Source organism: Arachis ipaensis, chromosome B4 (assembly GCF_059453495.1).
Source record: "Arachis ipaensis isolate K30076 ecotype BB chromosome B4, ASM5945349v1, whole genome shotgun sequence".
NCBI classification, from domain to species: domain Eukaryota; kingdom Viridiplantae; phylum Streptophyta; class Magnoliopsida; order Fabales; family Fabaceae; genus Arachis; species Arachis ipaensis.
Genome location: NC_142439.1, coordinates 9847746 through 9859209, shown reverse-complemented (window position 1 = coordinate 9859209; position 11464 = coordinate 9847746). Strand labels below are relative to the sequence as shown.

The window sequence follows — 11464 nt, the reverse complement described above, 5'->3', positions numbered from 1 at the left end:
CAGCAGCCTCTTTGCTATGTGCAAAACCAGATTCGCAAACCTCAGATGCATTTCTTCAGTATTGGCCGAATACTTCTTTGAAAGAAAGCATTATCCAAGTAGAGGAACTTCTTAATAGAACACTGTTCTCACACTCTGGTTTTCTCTCCTTGCTTCTGAATGAACAGAAAATCTTCTTTTATCTCCTTGCATGTTGTTGCTGAGCTGCTCTCCCTAGGTCAACTTCTTGAGCTGTGTGCTTCCAGCTTACCACGTCACTTTTCCAGTTAATCCCCAAATTAGAAATTTGAGTCTGACTTTTTCTTGCTTGACCGAAAGCCTCAGGGAAGCAAAGAAAATTATTTTCAATGGTGAACTCAGATCTGAACCCTTGAGATACTTCTTGGTCCCCAAGAAACAATCTTGACCATTGATGTACAGCAGTGGTGAACAGAGATTACTTTCTTCATTTACCCCAAATTAGGGATTTCCAAGCTGTCTCCTTTTTACTTGACCGAAGACATTTGACATCATAAACAGATGTTTCCAATGGTAAGACCCTATCTCAGCCATTGAAAACTAACTTGGTCCCCAAGATACACTTGTGACCGTGGATACACAGCAAATTAGAGCAGAAATCAACTTTCCCTTGTAACCCATTTTTGGAATGGCAGAGTGTTGGGAAGAAGAGAAGAAAATGAGATGCATGTAGAAGGAAATGAAAATCACCTTTAACTTCTGACCTCTTCTTGATATAGATTGATGATGGGTGATTAGACTTCTATCATTTGCTTAATCTTCTCTTTCTTGCTTCTTTAGTGAATAGCTTAGGGAAGAAGCTCTCTCTTTCTTTTTCTGAGTTCTGACCAAGAGGGGACATGTTAACGTTGCTTTTGGGTGAGAGCAAGATGGAAGAGTTTGAATGAGAGAGTCAACGAACTGGGCTTGGATCGGATCTTTTTTCATTCAGCCTGTTGCCTTGTATTCTTTGTTTCTTTTGGGCTTCTTTTGCATTTTAGCCCACCAGCCTTATTTATATGTTTCTCTCATTCACTTGGACTGCTGCTGCATTATATTTATTTTTGGCCTACAACATATCATCATAAATAATCAGCAGCATATAATTATAAATAATTAATATTTAATTATTTATTTTGCCCAATAAAATAATATTTGTCATCACTAATTAATTTAGTTAATTTCTTAACTCAACAATCTCCCCCTTGATGACAAACATATTTAAGCAATAACCAAAAGGAATTGAATTTTAGTAAAGTTAGAAAACTTTGATGTTTCTTACTTTAGTGTTGCTCCCCCTTTCTTTTTCAAAGTTAACTCCCCTTGAATTTGTACTCTTCTTTTCTTTCCTGTTTGCATTTACTTATAGAGAGCACCATAAAGAGATACACAAAAATATTTTGACTAAGGGAGTTTAAACAATCAACACTACAAATTTAGCCCAATTCTCAACATATTATGTCAGTAGCAAAATCAAAGTATCAAGATTAATCAAGGGCAAGCCAACAACATATCAAAGCAAGTTTCAATTGTTAGTGGGGATACATTCCCTGTAGCAACACAGTTGCAAGACAAAATTTATATGCTCAACACTATCATCAGCAACAATCAAAAGTTCACAATTCAAATCACAGAAAATTCAGTAGCCGCAAAAGTAGCATTCAGCAGCTATTACTCCCCCTTTTGTCATCAAGGGCGGACAATAAGCAAGATCAACAAAAAAACGGCACCTTAATCCCTGCAAGAAAGTGTCAGAGACTTTCCTTTGATGATACCAGATTAGCTTGATGTGCTCTCCCTTTCTTTCATATGAGTTGCTCCCCCTTAATGTATGCTTATCGCTTAACCTGAGGACACAAACAATAATGCCAACACAACATAAAGTTCATTCACCAGCACAACATAAAGTTCAAATGACTTAAAGTCATCCAAGTTCAGTTCACAAACAAGTCAGTCAAGTTCAGTTCACAAACAAATCAAACAGATTTCAGCTCATAAACACAAGTCAATTAACAAACACAAGACTAGTCAAAACTAATATCCAATAATCTCAGTAAGTCTTATGTCTTATCAAGCCTCATATATGCATTTTTCTCCCCCTTTAGTCATCAAGGTGGGAAAAATAAAACAAAACAGGACCTGCAAAAAAGTGTGTTAGAGACATGTTAAAGCTAAATGTTGCGTTTTGAAATACCAAGAAAAACTCGGAAGAGAAATAAAGATCATATTTCAACCAGCAACACCATAGTTATATAACAAAACTCACACTTGCAAAGACCAATTTTTGGTAAAAAAAAAATCATTAGGACCAAAAAGAGAGTTTCATTTCACTTGAAGGTTTTTAAAAAAAGCAAACAGAGACCACATGTGTAATAAGATTCAAGCATGGTCCATGTCCATTTTTACACTACAAAAACCCGATCTCTCATCTCTCATTCAACAAATGTCTCTTTGACCTGCAAAATAGAATTCTCAAACAAGGCATAAGCACAATTAAAACAGGAGTTGCAGTTTTTCAAAAATTGAAATAATAATGAGAAATGTAAAAAAAAAAGTGTACAATACATGAATAGGTTTGAAATTGCAGCAAGTTAAGAGTGTTCTTGAAAAAGAAAGTTCAGAACCCTATTCCAAGAAAGTTCAGAGCCCAGAAGATAAAATTCAGAGTGATGGTTCTTCTTCTGCCCAGAATTGTCTCATTTGAACCTATGAGACAACAACTTCAACAAACTCATTAACAATTTTCAAACAGTGAATCATAGCTTAAAATTCCTAGGCTAGTCCTAAGCATGCAGAATCTGTCCTCAGCAAGTGGTTTTGTAAAAATATCTGCTAATTGCTCCTCCGATTTAACAAATTGAATGCTAATATCCCCTTTTTTGACATGTTCTCTAATTGAGTGAAATTTCACTTCAATATGTTTAGTCCGAGAGTGCAAAACTGAATTTTTGGAAATATTAATGGCACTCATGTTATCACACAGCAAGGGAATGTTTTCAGCATTTAATTTGTAATCGGCAAGCTGAGTTTTTAACTATAAAAGCTGAGAAAACAAGATGAAGCAGTTATATACTCAGCCTCTGCAGTGGATAAAGCCACTGTTGGCTGCTTCTTACTTGACCAAACATTCAAGGACTTTCCAAGGAAGCAACATAAGCCTGAAGTGCTCCTTCTATCAACTCTATCACCAGCAAAATCTGCATCACAATAATCAACTGTAGAAAAATCATCAATCTTAGGATACCAAAGACCAAAATTGGATGTGCCATGAACATATCTAATGATCCTTTTAACTGCAGAAAGATGTGACTCTTTAGGTTTGGATTGGAACCTAGAACACAATCCAACACTTTGTACAATATCGGGCCTAGAGAAAGTTAAGTACATAAGAGAACCAATCATTCCTCTATACCTAGTCTCATCAACATCTTTCTCAGTTTCTCTCTTATCTAATTTAGAACTAGGATGCATGAGAGTTCCCATAGGTTTGGCATTTTCCATACCAAATTTCTTAACTAATTCCTTGGCATACTTTTCTTGATGAATGAAAATACCTTTTTCAGTTTGTTTAATTTGCAGCCCCAAGGAAAAAATTAAGTTCACCCATCATACTCATGTCAAATTCACTTGTCATGAGTTTTCCAAAATCAGAACAAAGGGATTCATTGGCTGATCCAAAAATAATGTCATCAACATATATTTGGACTAGAATAAAGGAATCATTAGAATTCTTGATAAATAGAGTTGTGTCAGCGGTGCCTCTTTGAAAGCCATTTTTCAAAAGAAAAGAGCTAAGTCTCTCATACCAAGCTCTAGGAGCTTGTCTTAAACCATAGAGAGCTTTTGATAATTTAAAAACATGATTAAAATGCTCTTTATTTTCAAAACCAGGAGGCTGCTCCACATACACTTCTCTATCTATCACACCATTTAAAAATGCACATTTTACATCCATTTGATATAATTTAAAACCACAAAATGCAGCATAAGCTAAGAGAAGTCTTATGGCTTCCATTCGGGCAACAGGGGCAAATGATTCATCAAAGTCTATTCCTTCTTCTTGGTCATATCCTTGTGCCACTAGCCTTGCCTTGTTTCTTGCAATGCTACCATCTTCTCCCAACTTGTTCCGAAAAATCCACTTTGTGCCGGTCACTTTCTTTCCACTTGGCCTTGGAACCAAAGTCCATACTTGGTTCTTTTCAAACTCAAGAAGCTCATCTTCCATAGCTTTAACCCAAGAGGGGTCACTAAGTGCTTCCTTGACGTTTTGAGGCTCTACTTGTGAAAGAAGGGCAATATTTGATCCTTCATTTGCCTTTCTAGTGGATGACCTTGTTTGCACACCATGAGAGACATCCCCAATGACAAATTCCTCAGGATAATTCTTCAAGAACCTCCATTCACGAGGTCTGGTGGATTTGGTGGCAGATTCAGTCACCAAGGGATTCTGAGTGCTACCGTTTCCAGGATTTCCTTCAGATTCATGAGACAAAATGGAATTGTCTCTTGAATTTTCAGCAGTTGCAGTTTCTGGTTCAGTTTGACCAGAATTTCCTTTTTCATTATTTTGAGCAGTTTCATTTTCTTTTTGAGCTTGATTTCCTGCATCATCATCTTCCAAAATACTTTGCACCAAGTTAGTATCACAAAATGTAACATGTATGGACTCTTCAATAATCCTAGCATCTTGATGATAAACCCTATATGCTTTACTAGTTGTGGAATATCCTACAAACAAACACTCATAAGCCTTTGGATCAAATTTTCCCAAATTTTCTTTGTTATTTAAAACAAAACATTTGCATCCAAAGATGTGCAAGTAATCTAAGTTTGGTGGGTAGCCTTTCCAAAGTTCATAAGGGTTTTCTTCAAAAATTTCCTTATGATTGTTCTATTTAAAATGTGGCAAGCTGTGTTAACCGCTTCAGCCCAAAGGAATTTTGGAACATTACTCTCACAAAGCATAGCTCTTGTCATTTCTTGTATGCTTCTATTTCTTCTTTCCACAACACCATTTTGTTGTGGTGTTCTTGGACAAGAGAAGTTGTGAGATATTCCAAATTCCTCACAAAAGGATTCAAACAAATTATTTTCAAATTCAGTTCCATGATCGCTTCTTATAGAAGAGATTTTCAAATCCTTTTCATTTTGAATTTTCTTGCAAAAAGGTTCAAAGGCCGAAAATGCTTCATTTTTGTGTGCAAGAAATAAAACCCAACCAAACCTAGTGTAGTCATCCACAATTACTAAACCATAATGTTTACCACCTAGGCTTTGAGTTCTTGTTGGACCAAATAAATCAATGTGTAGCAACTCAAGTGGTCTTTTAGTAGAGATGTCTTCCTTTGGTTTAAAAGAACTTTTTGTCTGTTTTCCCATTTGGCAAGCATCACAAGTGATGTCTTTGTCAAACTTTATCAAAGGAAGACCTCTTACTAATTCTTTCTTAACAAGTTTGTTTATTTGAAACATACTTGCATGGCCCAATCTCTTGTGCCATAACCACTTTTCAGATTCTTTAGAGTGAAGACAAGCTACATTTTGATCTTTTAGTTCATCAAGAGTAAGTCCATACATATTATTAAAACGCTTGGCAACAAACATAACTTCATTTGTTTTTTCATTAACAACACAGCATTCAAATCTTTTGAAAATCACTAAATATGCTAAATTACACAGCTGACTTATACTCAAAAGATTGTGCTTCAAACCACATATCAAAAGTACATCATCAATGAAAGTAGATTTCTCATTACCTACTTTTCCAACAGCAATGATTTTACCTTTACCATCATCTCCAAAGGTCACAAAACCTCCATCATACTTGCTTAGTTTGATGAAGTAAGTTGACCTCCCAGTCATGTGCCTTGAACATCCACTATCCATGTACCACATGTCCTTTTTGTTCTTGGATGCTAGGCAAATCTGCATGATGAGTTTTAAGTAGCCTTAGGTATCCAAATTAATTTGGATCCTTTGAAGTTAATCCATCTTGGTTGCCCAAGTGCATTGAAATCACAAACAACATTGTAGACTTTGTTTCCTACAACTCTCTTTTCAATAAAGCATTGTGCATATGAGTGACCAAATTTCTTGCAATTGACACAATGATTTTCTGATGTGTGTCGCTGAAATTTAGGTGAGTTATATTGCTTGAAATGATTAAAATTTTGAAATTTTCTGGTTTTTGGAGGAGATGCATTTCTTTTGACAAACTGATTTTTATTAAAGTTATTCCTCTTTGCAAAAGTATTTTCACCAGAATTTCTTTGAACATTTTTACCTTTCGAAAATGAGGTTTTGTTGTAAAATGGTGGTTTCTTGAAAACAGCCTCATTTTTCAAAATGTAACCTAAACCTAGCCGGTTTGAACTCGGATCAGTTCTTGGTGAAGGCTCAGTTTCACTTGTGTATACTTCATCAAATTTTTCTTCAAAAGTTGAAACATATCCAATACCCGATTTGTTTGGTATGGATTTGGTATTTGATGAAGAAGCCACAAATTTTATAGAGGAAGTGTTGGAAACTGCATCTTCTTTGGCTATGTAGCCTAAACCAGATTTTTTAAACAATGGTCTTTGACTTGCAAGTAATTTGTCCAAGTTACTAGAACCTTGAGCAAATTTTGCTAAGTCACCATTCAGCTTTTTAATCATATCATTTAATCTTTCATTTTCAGCAATTAACTCATAAGAAGGATCCACAATGTGCTTTCCTTTTAATTTTTCAAGTTCAGATTTTAGAAATCTGTTTTCTTCAATGATGTCCAAAGCACATTCAATTTCCTTCACTTTTTCTTTTAAAAAATCATTTTCAGCTCTTAACACATCTCTTTCAGATCTGCATTCATTGTATTTATCAAGCAGTTTTGATGTGTTTAAAGTGAGATCATCAATAATAGCATGCAAGTCCTCAATGGTCAAGTCATAATAGTTTACCTCATCAAGGTTGTTGTTTCCAGCCATGAAGCAGTCTTTGTCATCTCCTTCAGATTCTTCTTCTTCATTTGAGTCATTCTCAAGATCCTCCCAAGCTGCCATGAGTACTCTCTTCCTTTTCTTCTTTCCTTTGTCCTCCTTTTTGAGCTTTGGACAGTTTAGCTTGAAGTGTCCAGCCTCCTTGCAGTGATGGCACGTCACTTTGCTCCAGTCGATCTTGTACTCCTTTGAACTTAAACCTTTGTGTTTGCCCTTGTTCTTCATCATCCTTCTAAATCTCCTAGCAAAAAACAAAAGCTCGTCATCTGAAATACCATCACTAGACTCACTCTCTTTCAGTTCTATTTGTGACTTGAGGGCTATTCCCTTTTTCTTTGAGTCTGTGTTTGTGTGTGTGGCTTCATAGGCAAGGAGTTTTCCTCTCAGCTCATCATAGGTTATGGGACTTAGGTTGTTACTTTCGGTTAGGACAGTGGCAGTGGTTTCCCATTCTTTTTTGAGGCTTCTAAGGAGTTTTCTCACCAAGGTTTGTTCTGCATAGTTTGCACCCATAGCATCAAGGTTGTTGATTATGATTGAGAATCTCTCAAACGCTTCATCAATGCTTTCTCCATCCTTCATGCTAAACATCTCGTACTCTTTTCGCAGCATATCAATCCTCGTTTCTTTGACTTGTTTAGTGCCTTCGTGTGTAACCTGGAGTTTTTCCCAGATTTCTTTGGCTGTCTTGCATCTAGACACCTTCCGGTACTCTTCAAAGCTGATAGCACAGTGAAGAAGGTTGATTGCTTTAGCATTCAGTTCTAACTTCTTCTTGTCATCTTCATTCCATTCAGCTTCTTCTTTTGGAGTCACCACTCCATCAGCACTTGTTTTTGTTGGGATCTTGGGACCGCTCACAACAATCTTCCATATGTTGTAGTCAATGGATTGGATGAAAATCCTTATCCTTTCTTTCCAGTAGGAGTAGTTCTTCCCGTTGAAGAAAGGTGGCCGGTTGTTTGACTGGCCTTCAGTGAGGGTGTAGGCAACTGTGGTTGTGCCCAAGTTGTTCGCCATTGGATCTTTGCTCCAAGCGGTTAAGCTTGATTCTTGAGACCTTAGCTCCTGATACCAATTGAATGTTGTGGTAGGCTTAGAGAAGAGGGGGTTGAATCTATGCCTTCCTTTTGAGTTGCTGTTATGACCCTTTTAAAACAAACTTTCAATTCTGATTCTGTTTGTACTCAGCAGCAGAAATTTATGAGACAATTTATTTTTGTCTCATGAATATCAGAAAACAGAACACAGCAGAGAAGAGAAAAGCTAACACCAACATGTATCCTGGTTCGGTTGCCTTGTGCTATGCAACCTACATCCAGTCTCCTCCACAACAGTGAAAGAATTTTCACTATAGTTAACAGTATTACATACACCAATTTCACAGGATTGACCTAATCCTTTCACACTCAAGTTCTAACCTAACTTGACATTGGCTATGCTAATACCTAACTATTCACTCTTAGTGCTAACCCAACTAAGAAAGGGATACCTCACAGGTACAAGATACAAGACATAAACATACCTAAAGAGATCTGAAAATAACTCTAGGCTTTTCTCTCAAGTGTATTACTCAGCCTTTTTCCACTCATGGCTTTTACTTGAGCTTTCTCACAATGTATTTTCTCACAAGAAATTACAGAAAGATAAACATAGAAAAGTACATTACAATCTATAAAACATGAAGGAGATTGACTTCATCAGCAGCCTCTTTGCTATGTGCAAAACCAGATTTGCAAACCTCAGATGCAGTTCTTCAGTATTGGCCGAATGCTTCTTTGAAAGAAAGCATTATCCAAGTAGAGGAACTTCTTAACAGAACACTGTTCTCACACTCTGGTTTTCTCTCCTTGCTTCTGAATGAACAGAAAATCTTCTTTTATCTCCTTGCATGTTGTTGCTGAGCTACTCTCCCTAGGTCAACTTCTTGAGCTGTGTGCTTCCAGCTTACCACGACACTTTTCCAGTTAATCCCCAAATTAGAAAGTTGAGTCTGACTTTTTCTTGCTTGACCGAAAGCCTCAAGGAAGCAAAGAAAATTATTTTCAATGGTGAACTCAGATCTGAACCCTTGAGATACTTCTTGGTCCCCAAGAAACAATCTTGACCATTGATGTACAGTAGTGGTGAACAGAGATTACTTTCTTCATTTACCCCAAATTAGGGATTTCCAAGCTATCTCCTTTTTGCTTGACCGAAGACATTTGACATCATAAACAGATGTTTCCAATGGTAAAACCCTATCTCAGCTATTGAAAACTAACTTGGTCCCCAAGATACACTTGTGACCGTGGATACATAGCAGATTAGAGCAGAAATCAACTTTCCCTTGTAACCCATTTTTGGAATGGCAGAGTGTTGGGAAGAAGAGAAGAAAATGAGATGCATGTAGAAGGAAATGAAAATCACCTTTAACTTCTGACCTCTTCTTGATATAGATTGATGATGGGTGATTAGACTTCTATCATTTGCTTAATCTTCTCTTTCTTGCTTCTTTAGTGAATAGCTTAGGGAAGAAGCTCTCTCTTTCTTTTTCTGAGTTCTGACCAAGAGGGGACATGTTAACATTGCTTTTGGGTGAGAGCAAGATAGAAGAGTTTGAATGAGAGAGGCAACGAACTGGGCTTGGATCGGATCTTTTTTCATTCAGCCCGTTGCCTTGTATTCTTTGTTTCTTTTGGGCTTCTTTTGCATTTTAGCCCACCAGCCTTATTTATATGTTTCTCTCATTCACTTGGGCTGCTGCTGCATTATATTTATTTTTCGCCTGCAACATATCATCATAAATAATCAGCAGCATATAATTATAAATAATTAATATTTAATTATTTATTTTTCCCAATAAAATAATGTTTGTCATCACTAATTAATTTAGTTAATTTCTTAACTCAACACAGATTATTATTTGTGGACTGGATTGCACTTAATAAGCTGGATATTATTCTTTCTCATATTGCAGTCTCTCTTTTTATCCCCCCTAGTTCAGTTTTGAGGTTGGAAAATTTGAAGACTTTGTTTGAAATAAGTGTAGGATTTTGGCTGGGTCGAGCTCCAGAGTGTCTTTGTGTTGGTGCAGTCATGCACCCACAGATGAAGTGAGGTATCTGAATTGTCCTTGTGCCATTTAGGACTACAGAGATGTATGAAATGGCATGCTTAGCTTTTTTGATCTGTAGCATTTGTTTGGATATTTGAATGGTTCGGTTCTGATATCTTGTATAATGAGATGAAAAGGGCCCTCCGGCAATCTGCTTTTATCCTGATGAGGGAGTTATCATGGTGTTTCTTTGGCCACAAAATCGACTGGCGAAGATTGTTTCTTCTGGCGGCTGTTTTGACTATATCTAGTATTTTGTTTCAAATGCTTGTATATAGGTATTTACTAAATGATCAATCTCCTTATGAAAATGATTCATCACACCCATCCTTGAATAACAGCACCACCAAAGAGGCAATACTTCAGCAGGTTTGCCTCAGCCTTCCTTACTCTATTATTTTACTTAATTTGTCAAATGAAGTAGTCCAATCAGTCGCATTTGAGTCAGAGAGAGCAGAAACCCACCTGGATAGTTCAATCTCTAGGAGTAAAAGGGAGGAAAAGCTTGCTGATGCAACAAAAATACATGATTTTCACCCCCTCTTGGTGTTCCTTCTTATAAGCAGGTAGAAATTGGTGAGACCTTGAACCTACCACCTTTTCTATAAAGTCACCAATAAGTTGATGCATATATATTTCTCAGAGACACATACAGTTGTTGCCACCTCATGAGGCCCTTGTGTATGCAAAGAAAGAGATTGATAATGCCCCTTTGGTTAATGAAGATCCTAATCTCGATGCTTCTTTATTTAGGAACATTTTTGTTTTCAAAAGGTACCTCAAATTTATTTGTTTTTATTTTTGAGCGCATACATATTCATCTTGCAAGAAGGATTGGTTTGTTGTTAATACTTATTAATATTCATGATACTGAATTGAAGCATTTTATTTTATACTTTCCTTTAGGAGTAAAAATGTGAAAGAGTTCACATTTGTTGGTCACATGCATAAACCTGTCAAATTTTGCATAATAAGCTTTTATCACTGCACATTGATTTCCTTATGTCAAACCTTTTGAGAATATATTCCACTTGTGACCATGGTATATCACTGTCTGAACTACACAACCCTGAGTGCGGGATGAGCCTGATCCTCTGTTCCATGGCAGTAGTTCTACAAATACTTAGAAGACGATGTCTAGTCAAACTTTTATTGAGAACAAAACTGGTTTGCACCCAGAAGAAAAGCATGAATACAGATTGTGCCACAAAAGGGACAAACTTTTCGTTAAACATAATCCCCAAGATAGCTGGTGGAATGGATAATTTCGAGCCAGCTGTCGATCATATTGATGATATGAATCCAACACAAGCAAGAGCGAGATGAATACATGACGGGTTACATGATACTTAGCAATATTAGCAACTTTGTTAGGAGTAGTAGTTAAAAT

General features: G+C 36.6%; 1 protein-coding gene across 1 annotated transcript; it reads right to left on the bottom strand.

Annotated features, from left to right (window-relative positions):
• Positions 1-1636: 1636 nt before the first annotated feature.
• On the bottom strand, positions 1637-7589 carry LOC148566629 (uncharacterized). Its single transcript, XM_088484350.1, has 2 exons — positions 6826-7589; positions 1637-1844 (listed from the first exon to the last, which is right to left on the bottom strand). Exons 1-2 carry the CDS (start codon positions 7587-7589, stop codon positions 1637-1639), a joined length of 972 nt encoding a protein of 323 aa, XP_088340476.1.
• Positions 7590-11464: the final 3875 nt, after the last annotated feature.